The 22,292-nt window shown below is 36.5% G+C and overlaps 1 protein-coding gene across 16 annotated transcripts in view; it reads right to left on the bottom strand.

Moving 5' to 3' along the window:
* Window positions 1-8,809, bottom strand: part of EPHA6 (EPH receptor A6) — a 975,172-nt gene extending 966,363 nt beyond the window's left edge. For 6 of the 16 annotated variants that reach the window (XM_058296026.2, XM_058296023.2, XM_058296024.2 and 3 more), the window contains exon 1: window positions 1,354-8,809. In XM_058296026.2, the coding sequence (XP_058152009.1) occupies window positions 1,354-1,456 (103 nt within the window). In that variant the 5' untranslated portion in view covers window positions 1,457-8,809. Of the gene's footprint in view, window positions 1-771 lie in introns of all 16 variants that reach the window. The other 10 variants (XM_071214883.1, XM_071214878.1, XM_071214882.1 and 7 more) reach the window with 9 other exon arrangements.
* Between the last annotated feature and the right edge of the window lie 13,483 nt (window positions 8,810-22,292).

Here is a 22,292-nt window from a genome sequence, read left to right on the forward strand (position 1 = left end):
ATGATTGACACGTATGAATTCCAAATTTACATATGTATTTTTGCACTCTGACAGGCTAAAAGATAATAACAATCAAAACATGGCAAGAGTGCCATTTATATAAATGAGAACTGAATTTTGATTCTTTGGAATTGTTTCTACATACAATTAGATAGTAATACATGTTAATGAAAAAATAAGGCTGTGTATTTGATTTTTCTCTTAACCTTTTCGCCCTTGCAAAATAGTACACACTTTCATGTCATCTGACTTCCATTTTCATATTCACAAATTATTTTGAGGCCATCTAACATCTGCATTATATGGTAAGTGCTAACCAGAATTGACCATAACCATTTATATTTGAACTCTTTACAAAAGTGTGACATAACAGGTGACATCTTGGTTATCACAGCACCAGTGAGAGCATTCGGGTAGATACGTGCTGGAAAACTTTTATGGTTGTTCTTCACCCAGCCTAAGAAGACTAGAATATGCAGGTGATATATTTTTTTTACAGATCTTTAAATATTCACAGCAGAAGTCCAATGAGATATTTTTCACAAAAATTATCTGTATAGAAGGAAAGAAAATGTTCATCCCAGGTACTTCCCATTCGGTAAACCTGACTTTCACTTTTCACACTATTCACCGTCACTTTACCACTTCACCCACAGAAACACAAGCCAGTTCTCCCCACCGCAAAAAAAAATTAAAAATAAAACAAATCTGTCAATGACTTGATTCTGTCAATTGGACATTCACAGTCATAACATGGAAATTAACACTTACCCCCAATTGCAAGAAAAAGAGATCACAAACACAGACCCGTGGACAACCGGACCGAGGAACAATTTCAAACAAGTGTACCTTCTTCGGTCTGACAGGAAATGGGGTAAGGGGACTGCGGCTGGACAGGCCCCGCAAAGAGTTAGTGGAGGCGACAGGGTGGTCTCTGGCCAGAGTGTACAGCGAGAGAGATCCGCCTTTCACTAAGGCATGTGGGCGAACCTACGCGATTCCCTGCTAAGAACGAGCGCCACGATCCAGAAGTCTTCACTAAGTCCATGCCACCGAGCCTGACCTACGGAGACAACGCAGGGGGAGCGGACCGGGCCGCCTGCGGTGGGTCTCAAGAGCTCACGCATACATTTGAAGGTATTTCGAAGCAGAAGGACCGCAGCTCGTGGGGTCGCCGGTCCCGGGCGGCGAGGAGAGGGCGCTCTGGTGAGGGGACGTCATCGAACCCCTCGTGTGACAAGCCCGGAGAAGCAGACCCCGTGACGAAGTCACCTGCAGAAGGCGACCGGTGCACCGATCATCCGAGCACCCGCCTCCTCAAGCCCCCAACCGCCTCTCTGCCCGGTCCCTTACCTTGGTTGCTGGAGACGTGACTGCAGTCGCCCGGCCAAGCAGTCAGCAGAGGCAAGAAGAAACCAAATTGCCAAAGCAACTCCCGGACTTCGCAGCCCCCCATGACTCTCCCAGCTCTCTTGCCCTTCAAGAGAAGTGGCAGCAGCGCAGCCAGGTGTCCTGGATAGGGTAGGAGTCCCGGTCGACGTCTTCTTCCTCCTCCTCCTCTTCTTCTTCCTCCAGCCGGCCCGCAGGAGATGTCCGGGGGCGCCCCCCGCGCGAGGCCCCGGGGGCAGGGCACGAGGGTCCAGGCTGCCCAGGTGCAGGCGCCGCTGCTGGGGAGGAGGATGCTGCCTGCGGCGCCGGGGAGCTCCTGGCGGCTGGAGGCGAGTGGAATTGCATCCACCACCGTGTCCCGCTCGCGCGAGGACTATCCACTTGGGCCCGGGAGAGTGCACGCGCAGGAGCGAGCTCGGGCTGTGGTTTGGAGGAGGGGAGCGAGGGGGCGGGGGAGGGCGTCTCACCGCGGAAGGGGAGGGGGTTGGCGACGACGAGGTGGGGCCGACAGCTGAGGCGGCCCGAGCGCCTCTCCGGACTCAAGTGGGCACTTGCCGGACAGCTGCTGTAAACAAGCGCGGGGCCGCGGAACTTTCCTCTGGCTGGTACTGGCTGAGCCGAGCAAAAGAGGCAGCTCTGGGAGCGGTCACAGCGAACTGGCGAGCTGCGTCCTCAGCCCCTCGCCTGAGTGGCGACGGCAGCGGCTCGCACTGCGAGCACCTCCAATTCCGCCGCGTCTGCGCTGCGCTCCGGCAGTGGCAACCGCTTTCCGGGCATCTCTAAGGCCGCCCTTAGTCCCCTAAACACTTTGCTCCCCATTTGGAGGCAGCAGCACCGACCGTATTAGGACTAGTGAGCTGCCGACACCACCTCCCCCTCACTTCTCCACCTGTCTGCGGCTGGAGAAGGTAAGTGCTGCGGGAAGGCAGCCCCGGTCCGGGGCGAGCTTTCGGCCCACCAGACAGCTCCTCAACGCCGGTCGCCCAAACTTGCTCTCTAAGGCGAGCGCCTCTGCTTTGGGGCCTCCTCCGCGGCTTCAAGTCGTAGGAAAACCAAGGAAGGGAGGAAGCAGCAAAGGGGAGTCATAAGAGGCTGGTTACGGACTGACAACCCGAGCTCTCCAAGGTCTTCGCGTCGCCGCGTGGCGGAGACTTCTCGCTGGAGGTCACAAGCCCGGTCGCAGCCGCTGGCACTGGGATTCCGGGAGCCCGAAACGCCCACGACTAGGGGCGTCGAGCCGCTCGCTGTGAGCAGCCCACGGGCTGGGCGGCGCGTGGTCACATCCTCCACGGCGCCGAGTGCACGGCGGCCAAGCCTCTCTCCGTGAGCGAACCGCCCCCTCGCGGCACTCTCCCTTCCAATTCTCGGTTTGGTCGGAAACGGTGGCGCTGACTACTTGATGGGACTGCGCGTCCCGGGTGCCAAGTCCTGGATAACACAGCGTGCTGAGGGGGCAGGCGCTTTGGCGTCCGCGGTCCTCACGCGCTCGCCCCACGGCTGAGGCGCGCGCAGAGGGCAGGGCGGGAGCCGCTAGCACTGCTGAGCTCCGCCAAGGCCGGCTTTCTCCCGGCAGGATACTGCCAGTCAGGCGCTAGAGGGGGTTAGTCGACAACAGAAATTCCTCCAAAGCTCGCGGAAGGCTCCAGCTATTCCAGCCAGGAGCCCAAAGGAAGGGGGAATGCCCTCAGTCTAAACTAACAGCATTTGTTAAGGACGCGCGGAGGAAATCTTATCACCGGTGTGGGGATTTCTGTAACACTGTATTCGTTATTGTTATCAATTTCTTTGGGGAGGGGACTTAGGTTTTCACAGTCGAGTAAGGGTGAAAAGCCACCTCGGAACTCAGTAGAGTGTTTTGAAAAACCTTTTTATGTCAACGGAGTAAGGTGTATCCAGAAGAGAAAGCAGCGATATTTTAAGGGGTAGACAATATTTTCAAAGTGCTCCGAAGGCATGGAAAGAAATGGCACAGGGGCCGGCGTGGGGAGAGCAGGATATGAAGGAGCAAAGGGTCAGTGTTTGATGTTTACCGAGTTATGGCAGAGAAAGGACCCGCCCATTCGATGCCTTTCAGAACGGAGATGTTTGTGCCATATCTCTTAGCTGAAGGAGCATCACTTAATACCTTACAGTCAATTGGAGGGAAAGAGAAAAGGAGAGCTAGAGCTGCTCCACATCAGAGATAATCCTGCATGGTGAGAAATGTGAAATGCAAATGATTTTGAGAGTGTGAGGAAGGCTTGCGATTGGTGACTGTACTTTCAATCTCCTCACGAATTCCTACACTGCTTATTTAAAGGTGTCCAAGCCAAGGTAAATGTATGCAAATCACTTAAAAGATAACCATGCCTGAAGTTTGTAGTGAAAATCTGAGTTTACGATTCATTCTACCACTCTTCCTGATATAGACTGACCACATGGATATTTGCAAACTCAGTTTATAGTTTGCAAACTCTATTATAAAATTAAAAGAGTAAGTTACATTATTATATAAAATCATGGCCTAAAAAAGTAATGTTCTTAGAACGTTTCTATTTGACCTATTATTTGATGATTCATTATATTGTTGATGATTGGACTCAAAATAACTTTATACTGTCAAATAATATATTTTCATGATCTTTTTGTAATTAAATTTTCATTTTGAAATGGAAACCCACACTAAAATAACTCTATAGACTTATGAACAACTCAGGGAGAAAAAAATACCTTGTTCAAGAAGACACTCCTTTGAAATGCCTAAAAACTATTAAATCCTACTAAACTGAAGGAGCTTATAAATAAGACCTGAGAATTGTAAACCATCTAAGTTTAAACTGTTTTTAAACCAGACTTGTGAGAATTTTAAAAAATAGAATATCACTGAAAAGAAGTTATTTTTTTAAAAATCCCTAGCATAAGAATATTTTTAAAAGTTTAAAATTAAATTCTGGTGCTTGCTTTTTGCTAATACGGTGTCACTTTACAGAGAATACGTTTTAAATATAGCACCAAAAACTTCTTTTATAATTGGATAAGAACAGAATGGTTCAAGTAGAAAGATAGAAAGATAAACTAAGGTTCATTTCTAGGACTCACAGTTGCAAATTATGGTACAATATCTGAAACTGTTATTTCCTTCAAAGTAACAGAAACAGCTTGATTAGACTGGATTTCTATAAATCTTCCTAGCATCCACCTACAATTCACCAACAATTTAATTTTTTTGTTTGTTTAAATAAGTTATAGTCATGTGTGACATAATGTATTACTTGCCTGGTCAGAAAATTGGTAGTTATAATCTGGTTTTTTGTTTTTTAAGAAAAAAATTATCAGATTTTTTCAATAATAAAATAAAACGTAAGTGTCATATGTTTAGAGTTTAGATATCTTTAGATACTTTCCACTGCATGTCTAGAAGGTGATGACTTCTTAAGTAAAAATTCATCTCAAGATGAAATGAAACGTAATTATGGCCTCTTACTACAGTGAGATTCCATGGGTTTGACATGCTTATCAATTTCAAAACATGACTGTAAAAAATGACCATGCTGTGTGTGTTATGTATTTATACATAGGTATGTGAATGTATCTATTCATTCTAAAATATTTATTGAGCTTTTCCTATGTGCTCATTTCTCTTCACTCAGGGAGGAGTTAATACTTTGTATGCATAAAAGTAATTTATGTTTTAAAAAACCAACTTCACATTTAAAATATGGTCATGGTTATATTTTATGAACTAGAAGCAATTGCATTTAAATGTATTTCCTTTTTTATTTTCTAGCAATATTGGTATATTTGCGGACATGTGACTGTTTCAAAATTATAAGCCACTCAGTGAACCAGATGCAATATTCATGTATATTTATCTGCACTTGTCTATTTGAATCATACCCATATTCAGAAAAGCATTCACGTCCCTTGTTTACAGTAACTTTTTGTTCAGAATTATTTTGTATTCTCTCAGACCGTTGTTCTTCATGTTATATTTAGTCTAGATTGAGGTAAGAATTATTCACTTTTAATTCAATAAGTATATGAAACTAAAAACTAGTCTAACTTTTCATTTATAGTAGAATTAGTAGTCACAATTTCTATTTCCTCTTTAAAATGATGAAAGAAGGAGAGATTAACCTGCAATTAATACCTTTGCAAAAAAATAAGAAAGAAGGATTATAATGTTTAATAGCTTTTTTCAAGGTTGGAGAAAGTCTTAAGTATACCATCCCGGTAGAAAAGTAAATGAATGCATTCACAGCATTTTTACATTTTACAGCATATTTACATTAATTTGCATTCTCTAAGTTCAAGGAAGAAACAATATAATTAAAGAGAGCATTGATCCCAAATATTTCGAAACATCAGGTCTTAAAACATTAGGTTGGTATTTTGACTAAACAAAATAGTTTTAGTATTTAATATAAAGTTTGGTCGTGCTACAGACAATATTGTTGTCATGTCATCAATAATAACATTTTTTAAAAAGATTGAACCAAATGTATTTTAGTATCCGAGCAGCTGAAGTGAAATAATTCACAAATTCAATTACAGTTAATTTGAGACCCTTAGCTTTAGAAGACACATAATTTGCATGAAAGTACATATTATTTACCTCAGAAATTTTTATTTTATTTTAGACTGTTAATATTTTCTGAAGAAGGATATTCTAATCAGTTCTGGCTATTTTACTTTATTGTTCGCATATCAAACCTTAAAAACCTCACAGGAAAAGATAATCAATTTGAGGTTGCATGAAATACATTTTTCATTCCGGTATCATATAGCATTTTATTCTTGTGTTGTATAGTATGTTATAGTAAAAGAAAAAATATGTATATACTGTGTGTATATATATATGATATGTAGATGCATTTATATGTGTACATGCACATATATAATATATATGGGTATGAATGTGTTTGTGTCAGTTTATAATTCAATGATAAACTCTCTAACACTTTTCTAATCAGTAACATTTTACCAAGTGATATTTGTGCTGAGCACAATGGGAAAGATAAAAAAGTGATTTGCATTTAGTTCCATTCCTCAGAAGTTTATTACAGTGAAGGTCACAGACACACGAGTTACTCCAGAACAAATCATTTTCTGTGATTCTATAATAGAGTTCCAAATTACTGTAATTTCTGCTTTTTCTTGAGTTAAACTTAGTATGAATAGTTCATCCTCTGGTGCATGAGTTTTTACTAACATTAAGTATAATGCTAAAGGTTGTGCTCAATGGCCAAGTAATTCAACTAGATTCAACTAACTTGCATTTTTTAAAATGAAATTGACTTAATAGTCTGTGTAGCATCAGGTATCCACAAAAAGTAATTTAGATAAGTTATCTAGAGTATTTTTAAATGCTGTGTTTAAATTTCTTTCAATTTTATGAGTAACATATTGCTTAATTTACTTTTCCCACCCAGAATGACCAGCCATGTCAAAATAACATTTTTTAATTGATTTATTATAAATATCATTGAAGAGCTTCTCTAAATATTAATCAGGGAACAATTGATACTAGAAATAATTCTAGTATCCAAAGGAATTAACAATAATTTCTTTGTAAAAAACCTTTATTTAGTCAAATATATCAAATTATTTCCATCATAACCAATACAATAACAAGATTACAGGAATAGTGCTATTAATTATGCCCTGCTATTTTACAATAAGAGTACATGGGCTTATCAAGTATTTAATGTTCAATTTATTAATAATGGGATCATATTAATGAAATTTCTCAGTGATACATTTTATTGTTGATACAAATAATGCAATACTTGTTTTTTTATTACAATCAAACCACATAGATTAAAAGGGTCAGATGGAGAGAAGTGATTTTTTAATACATCTTTTAGGCTAGATTTGTTCGATCAAGTTTTTTTTAATGATTCATATAATATTTCGGTTTATTCTGAAATCAAGTACCATCTTTATTTTTAAAGTTCTGAATTTTTGTTTTGTATATGAAACTTGCTTTTTAAAAATCTTGAGTGATATATTTCTAAATAAGTTGTAATAACCCATTAAAAATCAGAAACACTACATTATTTTAATCATCGTGTATTTCTTTTACTAGGACTATTAAAATTTTTACATGGAATAAAAAACGTTTCTCAATATCAGCTCATAATTATTAGAAGATTAAAAATAAATTCTATAGAACTCCCTTATGCCAATCATTTGACAAACTGGAATATGGTTCTTCATATTCTTGCCTATTTTTATTCTTTATAGAACATTTCATATTGCTGATATAAAATCCTTACATAGCATGTTTTAACAAAGTCAACAGTAAAGATAATATTTGGAAGACACCTGGGGGAAAAGGCTCTGATAAGACAAATTCACAGATGGAATTTATCTTCTTCTTGTTTTTGCCATGGTAAAGTTAGAACCTGGGATGAGCAGAAAGTAACAGGACAAATTTCTTCAAATTAATAGATAGGAATTTCCATATTTAAATTAATAATCCTTCAAGGAGTCACCTTGGGAAGGTATAGACTTGCTACAACAGTGTGGCTATTGCTCAAAAAATTCCCTGAAATTACAAAATTTTTTTAGAGACAATTTAAAAGTCACATAAATAAATCCAAGCTATTTTACTCAATAGTCCTTTTACTTTGCACCTAAGACTCACTACCCAACCAGAAGACAGAGAATATTCACTGGACTTGTCCCTGCACTGAACAATCATGGATGCAAATTTAGTATCATTAAGATTATTTAAAAATGCCACAGACTCTGAAGGTAATTGCAAAAAATATTTTGAATAAGTATAACATTGCTGGAATAAATATGCAGTTTACCAAGGTAACAACTTTGAAATTCAAAATTAGTCTTGTTGGTTTCAAATTACAACTCTGGCATCTTCAGTAGGATTCAGCTGCCTGGATGGGCTGGGAAGTAGGGACTTTAAAATCCTCAAGGGGCAGAGAACATTTATGTTACATCTCTACAAAAAAAAAGTATTTGGTAAATAATTGCGTGTTTAATTATATTTATCTCTTTGGTCTAATTTGCCACCGTTATTAACTTTTTCATAAGGGATAATTTAATACTTAAATATTTCAACTGTAAAAAAGAATCTAATTGCCCTGTTTTTTTAAATTAAAAATCACTAAGTATTTCGATTACTAATATTTGAGTCATAAGACTATATAAATTATAATACATGAAAAACATATTATGTACATATTGTACCAATGCTGAGTTTATGTAAATGTTCTTTTCCTACTCTGGGAAAAAACTCATTGATAGAGCCAATGTGAGACTCTGCCAGTATTTCTGTGTTAAATTTTCTATTCATGTTTCACAGTGTTAAAAAATGTATTGAGTTTCATATACTTGCAATTAAGTTGCAATATCTTTGCTATTTTTATAGGTAAAAATAAGAATTTTCTAAATTTCAGGGGAAAAGAAGAAAAAGGAAAACAAAGACTATGTTGATTTAGATTGGTATTAATTTAAGGCCAGGACTTCATTAATTTATTTGCTCCTGATTTATTTTTCATCATTGTTTGAAATATGTAAGAAATGGAAAGCATATCCATGCTTGTTTTTGTGTATTTTGTATATTTTTATCCAAGGAAACTCATTCCTGAACATACAATTTTCAAATAAAAAATCTTATGGTTATATGTTATTTATCACAAACATGGTTACCATGATTAATAGAAATTTCTGCCCTATCATAAATATTCTGTGTCTGAGAAACTGAGCTTTAGTTAATTTTAATATATGTATTTATACATGAGTGTATGTATTCTGTTCTATATGTATGTGTATGTGTGCATGTGTGTTCTAAATACTTACATATTAATAAAGGAGAAAAATACCAAAGGGATTTGAAAACTGCCTAAGTGCCAAAACTGTGCACAACTTACTACAAAACACACACTTACTACACAGCACAACTTACTACAAAAGAGTTCATTCTTTTTTTAAAAAGATTTATTTAATTTTTTAAAATTTATTTCTCTCCCCTTCCCGCTACCATCTGCTCTCTGTGACCATTTGCTCTGTGTTCTTCTGTGTCCGCTTGCATTCTGTCAGCAGCACTGGGAGTCTGTCTCTTTTTGTGTCATCTTGCTGCGTCAGCTCCCCATGTGTGCAGTGCCACTCCCAGGCAGGCTGCGCGCTTTTTTTTTTTTGCACAGGGCAGCTCTCCCTGAGGGGCACACTCCTTGAGTGTTGCGCCAGCTGACCACACAGGTCAGAAGACCCTGGGTTTGAACTCTGGACCTCCCATATGGTAGGCAGACACTCTATCAGTTTAGCCAAATCTGTTTCCCAAAACAGTTCATTCTTAATATAGAAATTTTGTTGGACATAGTCACATTTATGATGACAGAAAATTAAGACAAACTCAAAGAATAACTCTGCTACAAATATATTTACACTATCTTTAAAGCTAGCTTGATAGGACCCGTTTTGGTTTGTTGTTTTTTTCTGCATATTACATTGGACTGGTCAGGAGGCATTATTACGTGTACCATACTAATAAAAGATGATAATGAGGAAAAGTGTGGGAGGAAAAGGGGATGCGGTATATGAGAATCCCTGTATTTTCAATGCAACATGTATGTAATCTAAAGCTCCTTTAAAAATAAAGAAAAAATTATTTTAAAAAGTCATTCTAAAAGAAACTTATATCTTTGAGAATTATTTCAGTTCTGAATAGAATCACTTGCTTAATGTGCCTTCTCTTGGATGCCACAACTTGAAAAATGATTCAGGAGTCACCGCTAACCTGTTATGCCCTCCACTTCTGCTATGATACCATGGATCCCACAAAATTATAGCCACATAAATGACTCAGTAACGTAATAGAGGCTCTAAAACTAATATCCTTAATGAGAGATTTGCCAAAGAAGCTGCAGAATTCCTCCATTTAGATGCTAGTGTTTGTCTTTTTCCTTTTTGACTTTCCTATTAACATGCAAAACAATTGCCCTTTTTCATGTTAGTAGATTTTCAAAAGAATGAAGGTACACATGGTAGCCAGAGAACCAGTTTACCACTGTTTCATTCATAGCATACTAAATTTTGTCACTTGATGGTGTCCTTCTATATCTGGGAATAGAATCTTAAGAATCACATGAAATGGTCATGTGTTTATTAGACAGGTAGAGACTAAGTTAGTATACATTGTTTATTTTCAAGAAAGTACCAAACATGTGGTACTCAAATCCCCACTGAACTTTTTCCCTGCCTCTTCAGCCAGGGAGAATAAAGAGAAGGGTTACAATGAAATGCTAAACATCATTGTGAGAGTCTAAAATATATTTCACTAACATACTATAAGTGTTTGAGAATTAAATTATTTTTTCTTTTTAAGTTTTACTTTTTAAAATTTTAGAAGTCGCATGACACTATCATAGAATATGTGGAAAATTGAAAGGGAAAATAATACCTATTATTGTGCTACTCTAACATAATTACTATTATTGTTTTAATATGTTTCATCACAGGCATCTTAACCTTCCCTTTTCCCACAAATACATACTCTGACATGGTTTAAATTATAACATACATTCAAATTTATACTACATTTCAATTTTTCCACTAGTTTCTGGATTTTTAGGGAGTTTTGAGTCTATGGTATTATGTAAAACGAATATGAAAGTAGCTAGAAAATAAAGGTATTGCTATATGTGAGAGATGATGCAAATGTCATAAGCCAAATAGGATTTCTGTACAACTTATAATTTTTAGAAAATTATTCCCTATATCAACACAAATAGCATCATTGTAGAATTTCAGAATGTTCAAATGAGTTCTTTTACAACGAGTTTTTATATTATCGAGAGGAATAAAAGGTAAAGTTTTTCCTAAAGACAGAGTCTTATTGTGTTATTAGGACAGGAATCTAGGCAAAATGCAAAAATAATTGAAGGGAGGTATATGAACATCCTGTTCACATGGGTTGAAAAATCTTGTGGCCATTTTCTATAAAATATAATCTTTCATGCCAGAAAAAGTAAAAGTAGTCTGTTAAAGTAAGATAGGAGTGGCTGCAATGGGCGTAGCCTAAATATCAATTTGTTGGGTAAGGAATGAGTGGAACATATGATAGAGAAAATTCCACAGATCATCTTGAGTTCAGTCTCAGAGGGACACTAAAGTGAAGGGACTCCAGCAGTAAAAAAGAGGAACGGTCTGTAAAGTATGTTGAATGAGTTATAAAGGTCCATCTGGAATAGAGATGCATCTTTTCTTTTCAAGGGAACTCCATGATAAAAGTTGCCGGACATGAAGATCTCTGAAAAATTTACAATAGAAACAAATGAAGGAAAGGGATGGGGAGTCAGTGTTAAACCCCTGCCAGAACCAGAAAGAGATTGCCACTTAGATAAAAATTTTCCTATCCCCTTAAATCTCATTACTCTCCTGGTGATCGAAACCATATGAAGAGAGAAAAGAAATCAATTACATTCCAGAATCTAAAAGCAAGTAGCCTCCTTCAGGGTTTAACATGGAAGTAGATTTGGAGAAAGGAAGAAAAGTTTTAAGAAATCATCCCATTAAGAAAACTTAGTTTTTAATTAACCTTGTGATGGGTATTCTATACTTTAAATTGAGCCCATTTTAATGAGTACAATAATGTCATTAAGAATTATTTCCTAATAATGTAGCTCATTATTAGATAATGAGTGAATATCCATTGTCTAAAACAGAATATTAATGGGATTTACCCAAATTTATATCCTAGGGCTGAGAAAGATTTCTTTGCCCACTGGAAAACTTAAAGGGACAAGAGGAACTCATATAATTTTCCTTTAGATGACATTCCATGAATCTTACGTTTAACACTCTACTTACATGTAACTTATTTGCTCTGGTCTATCCATCAGCCTCACAAAAATCCATAGATATTTTTTGCAGTTAGCGGCCTGACTCTTGAACTGCTCCGAATTTACACCTTTTTATCCTTTACTGGTAGAAAGGAGAGAAAGCATGAATCCTCAGATGAGCCTAAATCCCAGACAAAGAAATACTCAGTGTTAGACTGATAAAGACTATTGAGCACCTGATTTGCCCACCATTTTTGTTTTAGGTTGTTAATACTTTCTTTTTCAGAAATGTGACTTCTATCTCAGCTTCTTGGTTTCCTCTTGAAATCCATGTCTTGCCTTCTCCTTTCAGATTAAATAATGCCTTGTAGGACCACAGAAGATTATTCTAGGTTATAACTGGTTCATGGGTATTCAAGGTATCGGTTTATACAAGTGTAGATTTTAAAAATATGTAACAGACTTTGTTTAGTCCCTGACACAGAAATTGAGATGATATGACCCATACACAATCATTCAGGATTACCTGTGTACAGGTGTGGCATTGTCCTGTTGATGAACCAGGATGGTATTCCCCAGGTGGTTATTTTACAAAGTATATCCAAAGCAATCTAAAAGGCATCACTTTCTGGTGGTTTACTCAACTGATTTCCAAAACGAAACTTCCAGATTGCTAAGATGAGTTGTTTGACATTTGTGTGAATATTTTGAATAGTTAACAACAAGAATTATTAATTCCACCCAGTGAAATAAGATAAATATACAATATAGTACCATAAATAGTCACTGTTGTGCTAATTTGCATTTTGAGTGTTGAAAACTTTGTTTATATTTAATAAGAGGGAAGATAATAGAATGAACAAGTAAGAGTATCTGTAGGTGTGTGAGATGATAAGCATGTTGAAATTTAATAGGATTACTTATCAAAACACATTTTCTTATAGAAAGATGTATACTGCTATGAATAATAACTGATAAGACCCTTGGACCCAAATTACGCCTACCAAAAATACTGTGATTTTCCATCAACATTTGGTAGATAAAAACATTAGTATGGACAGCAAATCTTCCATTTAACTAAGCAAAGAAAGTATTGATATAACTGAGGGTATTATTGCATGTTAGAGAACTGTGTAAAATATGATGGAATTGTTCTTGAAATACTAATGGAAAAAAGCTTCTCTAGTCTAAAACAAAACAATTATACTTCATGTTTTTAATGTTATGCCAAAAAATGCATTCAAATGAACTTAGTAGGATATAGTAAATAAAAAGTATGTGTGCAAAAAATGATGTTCATGTATCTGCTTTTAATATCTGTGTGTATGGAATATGTGAAAAAATATGTATCTTTTTTTAATGAAAATTTTACGGCCTCTAATAGTTATCTTGACAGTATTGTTTTAATTGAAGATAACTGACAAATAGTGGAACTGCCAAGGAAGTTAAGAAAAATATAATGGCAAGGAAAATAAAGTTAATGTTTAATTGATTTGTGTTTCATTCCCCTTGTATAACTTCAAAAATGCAATCTTGAGGTTATTTCAAGTGAAAAAGTTAAAGTAAATAGCACATAATAATTTACATTTAAAATACCCATGGTATATTCGTATTTATTTAGTTCTACAAACTGATGATTGTCTTTGTGGGTGCATCGAAATCATAATTTTATTTATATGCTTAAACACATCCCAAATTATATATTGAAGAATTTCTTGGATTGATGTGTCCTCTGTAGCTCATTCTGATGTAGTCCTTGGATAAGCTTCTATCTGCATGATTATACTGATAGGCCCTCTTTTGGTGCATGATATCTTAAGATAGTTATTATCAATTATTTTGTCCTGGAATACACATTCCTTCTCACATAAAAGGTGTAGTTTAATTCCCATATCCTTGAATCTAGCCTGGCCTTAATAATTTGTTTGGTCTATTTAAATGTAATGGAAATGATATTCTGAGACATCTGAGGTTAGGTCATAAGGAGCCTTTTCAGCTCTGCCTGGCCACTTGGAACGCTTGCTCCTGGGATTTGCCCTTTCAAAAATGGCTACCATGCTCCAAGAATATTGAGCCACATTGAGAGGCCACTGTAGGTGTTCCAGTTGACAGTTCCAAGTGAGCTTGCAGCTAACAGTTACATTAACTGACAGCTATGTGAGTGAGCCACCTTGGTTCAGCCAGCTGATATTTCAAATACTTCCAGCCTCAGCCGCATGAGATACTCTGAGAACAAATTGCCCAGGTGAGTCCATTCAACTCACAGAACCATGGAAGGTATAAAAAGTTGTTGTTTTAAGTCACAGATATTTCTGTGGTTTATTATTCAGTGATAGAAAACTGGAACACTTCTCAATGACTGTATCAAAGTCATGTGGCTTTTTCTTCAAACAGTAGGAAACAATATAAAATTTAAGATAATATTTTTGGTGAAATAAACATGACAAACATAGCAGGTTGGATACTGTCAATTGTATGCAGATGATGCTGCTTTCCTAATTTAGAAGTCACAGACACAGACACATAAACATATAACTGGTTTTTAGTTTATAAATATTTTAAGAAGAATTTGAAGTTATATTCATTAGTAAACTGTTTCTCGTGATCAATCAAGAGCCAACATTGAGTTAGATATTAGCAGTGTTGCTTGTGTGAAGTCTGGGCTGTTAACACAGAGGTCCTAAAACACATATCTATTTTACAGAACATAGGATAGAAGCAAAGCGATTTTTCAAATACAAATCAAATAGATTTGTTCATGTTTACCCTTAAGATTTTCTTTAACATTTTATTAAACATTTCTTTACTCATTTTATTTGAGTTTGAGGCCATGTTTATTTATCCCAGAAAAATTTACAAGGAAATGATATTTTCACCTTAAGATGAAAGTTTTGATTGTTGGGTTCTTTGAAATTTTATCTCTAATTTGGGGAAAACTAAATTTTAAACTTTTCCTAATTCCCTACATTGTTTATTCTTTACTTCATTTTCTTTTCTTCATAACTTCCTCTATTTACTCATTTTCTGATCTGTAACCATCTATGGAGTGAGTTACAATACTGTATATCATGAAAAAAGGTTTAGATCCAAAACAAATGACCACTTTATTATTTACAAAAGGTCCAAAAGAGCAGGGGGAGAGGTCACATGGTCTGTTATGGTAACTCTGCATGCCCTGCTTTGCATCAGAATAAGATACCTTGTGCTCCAAGTGATGGATTTTTATATACCCCAGGAGGAGGCAGCCATCTTTACTTGGCAAAGAGAAGAAAGGAGCACAATGTTCTTCTTTGAATATTGAGTCAAATGGTTTAACCATCCCAAACTGAGTCCTGTTTATTACAAGAACAAGTTCTTGGTGGTTTTCTCTCTCGCTTGGTCCCTGATTGAAGCCAGGTCAGAATGTGATGAGATGGTCTAGCATATGGAAGGGGAAGGAGGGCAAACAGAGCCAGGAATGACTCCAAATCCTGTCCTATTCCATGCACTCTCAGAAGCTCCCTGTATCCACTTAGGGAGAGAGGAGGAAGATTTTCATTCTAGTCCCTACAATCTTGCTCCCACCAAGCTATTTCAAGGCTTAAAACCTAATTGTTCACAGGCTTTAAGGAATGTGGCAATGAAGAAGGTGACCACAGTGTCACTGAGCAAAAGTAATGTTCCAAGCAAACTTTGGATGGAGTTCTTACTCTGGCAAGCAGCTGTGTCTGCTTGTACCCAGTTTTGTGTTCAAGTTATGGTCAGGCCATTCCATTTCTGAGTAGTTGGTTTTTAGTCTATGAATATTTTAAGAATATGTTGAAATTATATCCATTAGTAAATTGTTTCTGTTTTTCACTGTTGAGAACTAACATCTCCCCTGAGTTATGAAATGGAAACAACGAAACATCTGTACACAAAGAAGCAAGAGGGGAAAGGGAAGGGTGCAAGAGAGCTCTGGGAAATGACTACTGAGCATCTCCTTGACCTCCCCAGCATCACCTATTTCTGTTTCATCTTTTGGAAAGATTACGTAAGTAAAGCAAAGTACTAGGATTCAGGTGACCTGGTTTCTAATCTAAATTCTGCAAGTAACTAGATATATAATCTTAGATCACTTAGAATCTCTCAGCTAAATTAATCCCTCTGAAACTTTAGAGGATTAAAATAGATTATCTTTTGAGCCCTTGCAGCTTTAGAATTACATAATTTAAAAATGTGTAAAACAAGGCAATTACAAGGTAAACATAAGAAGCTAATTTGGAGGAACAGAGAAAATGTTTCAGGCACTTATTAGTGTGAGTTACATAATGCAACAAACTAAAGTCAGAATGAAAACACAAATTAATTTAGGCTATCTAGTTCACATAATACAATAAAAGAGAGCATAAAATGTCTCTATGGAAATAAGCTTACTTCTCTTCATTGACTTCTAGGAGAAATAAAAATGATTTCCTTGTATAAGGGATATTGGATAACGTAATAGAAACTGTATACAGTTATAATATTAAGTGAACCTCTGTAATCTCATAGGATCATGGACATATCCCAACCCATGCATATAATAACTTTTATATTTATATATTTTTATAATAATTTGCATTTATATTTGTCTAAGTAAACTGAAATTTCTTTTGGGCAACTGTTCTTGAATTGTTCTAATTTTTATTTTCAGATCCCATGCTATGTTTCGGGCATTCAAAAGGCCCTCAATAAATTTTTGTGAAATAAAGAGATACAGAACCAATCTTCAAATAAATATTTCTAGTAACATCACATGAAAGATGCCAAAGCCATATTACTAAATTATAACGTAAGAAAGGTTTATATGAATAAGTCTGAAAATATAGTCAGGTAAGCAGCTTTGTGTTATTCTAATTTAATATTTTTATAAAGATCCTAAGGAATTACAAAGATGAAAAAAAATGCCCCTTAAAAAGTACTTTCCTGATAATATATCATGTGAGTTTATGACAAGTACCAATTTTCTGACAGTCCAATAATTGTAATTGACACTAATAATCAGGGTGCCATATTTTACATTGTTGACTATATATATGATTTAAAATAGGATATTTAGGTTGTAGTATTAACATCCTATCATGACAATTTAGGAGTCTGACATAAATTATCACTCAGTTGGAGGGCCATCCTGTTCTTTATCAACTTGAGACGGAAGTTGTTTCTGAGAGAAAATTTTCCACAGAAAATTGTTTACAATTTGCTCAAGCACTTAAAGAAATACTAGGTTAAAATAAATTTGGATCAGATGCAGAAAGTTAAGGTTAGATGTTATCATTTAACCACAGCTTGTTAAACTGTGGTTTCTGCAGAAAACCTAATTCTGATAAGGCCTCAAAATATATAAACTTCAACACTTTCTCTTTGTCTCTCCCATCTCAAGTAACTGAAAGAGCTCATACATAGGTGAAGATATTTGACATTTTAAATTTAAGAATGCTGGCAAAATTTAAAGATTTTTAAGTATGGTTGTGAAGCTATGTAAATCTTTCAGTCAGTGCTTAATCCTTTTAGCTGTTTAGGGAGAAATATTGTATAGCAGTACAGCTTGTAGTTCTAGATTTCCTATGGCTGAAACATTGGCAGAATTTTGACATTTAAGTTTCTAAAAATTATATTCAGCTAATGGATTCTTGAAATATGGATATAAAGTTCAGAAGCTGCCAAATTGGTTCTAGACATCTGCTGGCTCTCTATGCTAATTAGCGGAGTAAACAAGCTTCTTATAGATAATGGGTATAACATATATAACAGGAAAGACATGTCAGCAACTTTCTTCACGCTTGGGAAGAATATGTTCTTGTCATTTAAACCAAATATTGCTTAATTGAACTTTCAGTAACAACTGAAATTAGTATAGTTATCTTTATACTTGTCCCTTTATTACTCAAAGGTTGGGTGTAAATAAGATATTGTATCTTTCACATAGAAAAGTTCATATTGTAAGCCCTAGTTATTGTAGAAAAGGCTTGCAGAAGCATAAAACACTGAAATTTGTCATCATTGTGCTGCCTTCTAAGAAAGAAGTTTTACTTTTAAGATTTATTTTTTATTTATTTCTCTCCCCCACCCCCAGTTGTCTGCTCTCTGTGTTCACTCGCTGTGTGTTCTTCTGTGACCACTTCTATCCTTATCAGCAGCACCAGGAATCTGTGTTTCTTTTTGTTGTGTCAGCTCTCCATGTATGCGGTGCCATTCTTGGGCAGGCTGCACTTTCTTTCACGCTGGGCAGCTCTCCTTATGGGGCGCACTCCTTATGCGTGGGTCTCCCCTACGCGGGGGACACCCCTGTGTGGCACAGCACTCCTTGTGTGCATCAGCACTGCACATGGACCAGCTCCATACTGGTCAAGGAGGCCCGGGATTTGAACCGCGGACCTCCCATGTAGTAGGCAGAGGCACTATCCATTGGACCAAGTCCGCTCCCTGGAAAGAAGTTTAAGTCTATAAATTTAGTAAAATGAAACCCCTCAGAGTCTTAAAGTGAAATATTTTGTTTTTGAAGTTTTAAATTTTGTATAGTATCACAATTATTTCTTATTAATATTACTGAGGTAGGGCAGGCTTACCTCATAATAATAATGGTTCATAGTATTTGTTCCTCTCAAGAAGGAAAATATAGAGTCATGGTGCATTTGAAAAAGGGTTCATTGGATATCAAGAAGATGGAGAAAATAATAATGATCCATGATAAGTGAGACTGGCATCAGGTGAGGGTTAAGAGTACAGACTGGGATGCTGTAAGGAGAAAGTTTTTAGGTAAACCCCGGTGATTTAAGAAAGTGAATACTGTCTATAATGCTATTTCTTTAACTTCCATAGAAAGAAGCAATCACTATTGTCTGGTTAATCAAGTGAAATTTGAACAGAATGGTTCTATAAATTGGGAAGTCTAGTTGATTAAAATGTCAATAAAGTTCAAAATGAAGAAGATTAAAGGTATATATTCAGTTATTTAAATTTTATTTTTCAAAGTTTGTCCAAGTTGATACTGGTGCTATCTTGTTTATCCCGATAAAGCTGTATAAAACAGTCTCAGCTTTTGTGCTCAATTATGTTTTTGCTGTGTATGGGCCACATATTTCTATTTCTTTGCTTGTCTCATAGGTTTGTTTTTTTTTAAATTTAATTTAATTTTTTAATTATATTTTTTTAAAGTTAACATTACATTACATTAAACAACATAGATTCCCATATAACCCAAATCCACCCCTTACCCCCATCATTTTTAATTGTATTTTTTTGGAAAATATGTAGATCACAAAAAAGTTACAGTAAAAAGTATAAGAGGTTCCCATATACCCCACACACACACCTACTCCAGTCTTCCCACATCAACAACCTCTTTCATCATTGTGGCATATTCATTTCATTTGGTGAATACATTTTGGAGCACTGCTGCACCACATGGATAATAGTTTACAATGTGTTTTATACTCTCCCCCAGTCCATTCATGGGTTATGGCAGGATATATAATATCCAGTTTCTGTCCCTGCAATATCATTTAGGACAGCTCCAAGTCCCAAAAATGCCCCCACATCACATCTCCTCTTCCCTCTCCCTGCCCTCAGTCACTACCGAGTCACTTTCTCCACATCAGTGTTACAATTTCTTTCATTACTAGTCTCAATAGTTCTATAGTAGAATATCACTTAGTCTACTCTAATCCATATTTTATTTCTCCATCCTGAGGACCCTGGGATGGTGATGTCCATTCCACCTCTATATCGAGAGGGGGCTTAGATCCAACATGGATGATGGATGCAATTCTCCTGCTTGCAGTTATAGGCACTCTTTGTTGAAAACTAGACATTATAGGTAATATATTGCTACAACTCTAGTTACTGATTTCCCCCCATTTGGGACTTGATTATTTATTTGTTTAGTGACATGGCTGGACTGTTTTAGTTAAGTCTATTTACACTTCAGTGGGAAGCCTCTAATGTTACTCCACAGAGGGCCCATTATTGTGCATGCCCCCAGCACCTGAAGATAACTGTAGTTTTATCAGGGCTCTCTTTGTCCCTTTCCCTGGTCTTTCTGTTAAGCTGTGTGCCTCAGTTAGTATTACTCCTAGCTGTTGGACTCCATTATTGTTGTCTGATTGTTTTAATGATTTACTGATGCCCTGGTGCATAAATTATCCCATAGTCTGGGCCCCGTTTGGAGGTATAGTTTCAGAGGCAAGCCTTTAAGTTTTGTGGTCCCCAGGAGAGGTTTTCTTGGCTGTCTCTTTCCCTGGTTCACTCTAGTAAACAAGCTGGCCTATTGTCTAGCTTGTTGTTCTCATGAAACTATCTCCTTTTATTTGTTCATCACCAAAATCTCCTTTGTTTTTCAGAATGCTCTTAGGCTTCAATTTCTCCATATTCCATTTCAAATAAAGTCATTTCCCTTGAGAATAGTGTTTGACTGTTCTCACAGCTTGTCTTTCTGCCTTGGCAAGTTTTGTGCTACTGGGCTGGAGCTTTGTTGGAGACAGTGGTCCCCATCTCTAAGTGATTTTAAGAATTACTGTAACCCATGGGAGTGTGGTATTGACAGAGATGAGTGAAACAAAATATAAAGTCCAGAAATAGAGCCAAAAATATAGTCAATTGAATTTTGACAAACAAACCAAGGTAATTCAATAGGGAACAAATAGTGCTTGAACAACTAGAGACTCATATGGAAATAAATGAATTATTTATCTGACACACTCTATGTACACAAATTAGCTCAAAATAAACATAAACATGAAAATAAAATCTAAACCTATAAAACTTCTAGATCAAACAATATGTAAAGGTCTGAAAACGTAACGGTTTCTTATAGAGGATGCAAGTACTTACCACAAAAGGGAAAAAAAAAAACACAAAAAAACAAACTGAATTGGACAGCAACAAATTTAAAACTTTTGTTTTTGAAAACCATCCTTAAGAAATCAAAAGGCAAGTCACAAGCAGTGAAAAAATATTTGCAGCCATACATTACAAAGGGCCTAATTCCAGAATATTTAAATAGTAAGAAGGTCCAATAACAAAATATGAAGAAGATTTGAACACACTTCTCAAAAGAAGATATATGAGAGAACAATAAGTTCACAATGACACCCAAAATCTTTGAAATTCATCTTAAGGTGGAGTGATTCTTCTCATCTATCTTGTGCTTATTTAAACCGAAGACTGGTAATCTTTATTTTTCTGGTTTCCTCAGCTCCCGACCATCCCAGCCAATATAAACTGCATTTTTTAACCTATGAAGTTTCAGTAATGTAAGAAACAAAGGCCAGGAGATTGCCATCATTGTAGTCAGTTTAGTGAATGCTTCCCCTCTTTTTTTTAAGCCTGATAAGTGTGGGTTTCAAGAATAGAGATATCTCAATATCTTGGTGGAAACAATAGCCTGGTTGCTAGTGATTGAGAGCCCAAAGGAAGCAGCCTTGCCCAGCAGAGCACAGCCTGAGATTGTAAAATATCCAGAGAGTATCAGCTAAATGTGAGCATTTCCCACTAATTAAATGTGGGCCAAAGAACACAGAACCAACCTCATTTTGTCTTAGATCATGTCTAAAAGTGCTACTGGGAAAATCTGTGAGAAATAATGGTTGAAAGAGTTTGGAGTAGTAATGCAGAAAGTCCTGAGGACAACATAGTTACAGTATGCAACCAGTCAGAAAAGACACATGTCACATCAAAGAAAGTTCAGGTGAGAGATCCTTAGCAATGGAGGGTATCTGTAGTATTCTAAAAATGCCCTCAAGTGAACAAGTCCACTAAACACCTTTTATATTCAGGGACAATCAATACCAGTATTGTTTCAGTTTACTGGGAATATTTTGTAACTAATTCTGGGTACTTCTTGAGATTTCACCTCCAGCAGAAAGAACTAGTATCAGAAGGGTGGCTTCAAATAAGCAATTACATAGAAATACTAGTTATTTTTTTCATTGCCACAAAGGAGTGCCAGTATTTGGACATACCTGGTAACAACTAGTAATAGCCAAATATGAAATCTCTTTTAACATGCACATGGTAATAAAATATGAACTAGATCTAGTAATATGGAAACCAATGGAAAACTATGATTATAATTCAAAGAATGCACCTTAATTAAAATGCAAGTAAGTTTTGTATTTA

This window comes from Dasypus novemcinctus, chromosome 4 (genome assembly GCF_030445035.2).
Source record: "Dasypus novemcinctus isolate mDasNov1 chromosome 4, mDasNov1.1.hap2, whole genome shotgun sequence".
Classification (NCBI taxonomy): Eukaryota; Metazoa; Chordata; class Mammalia; order Cingulata; family Dasypodidae; genus Dasypus; species Dasypus novemcinctus.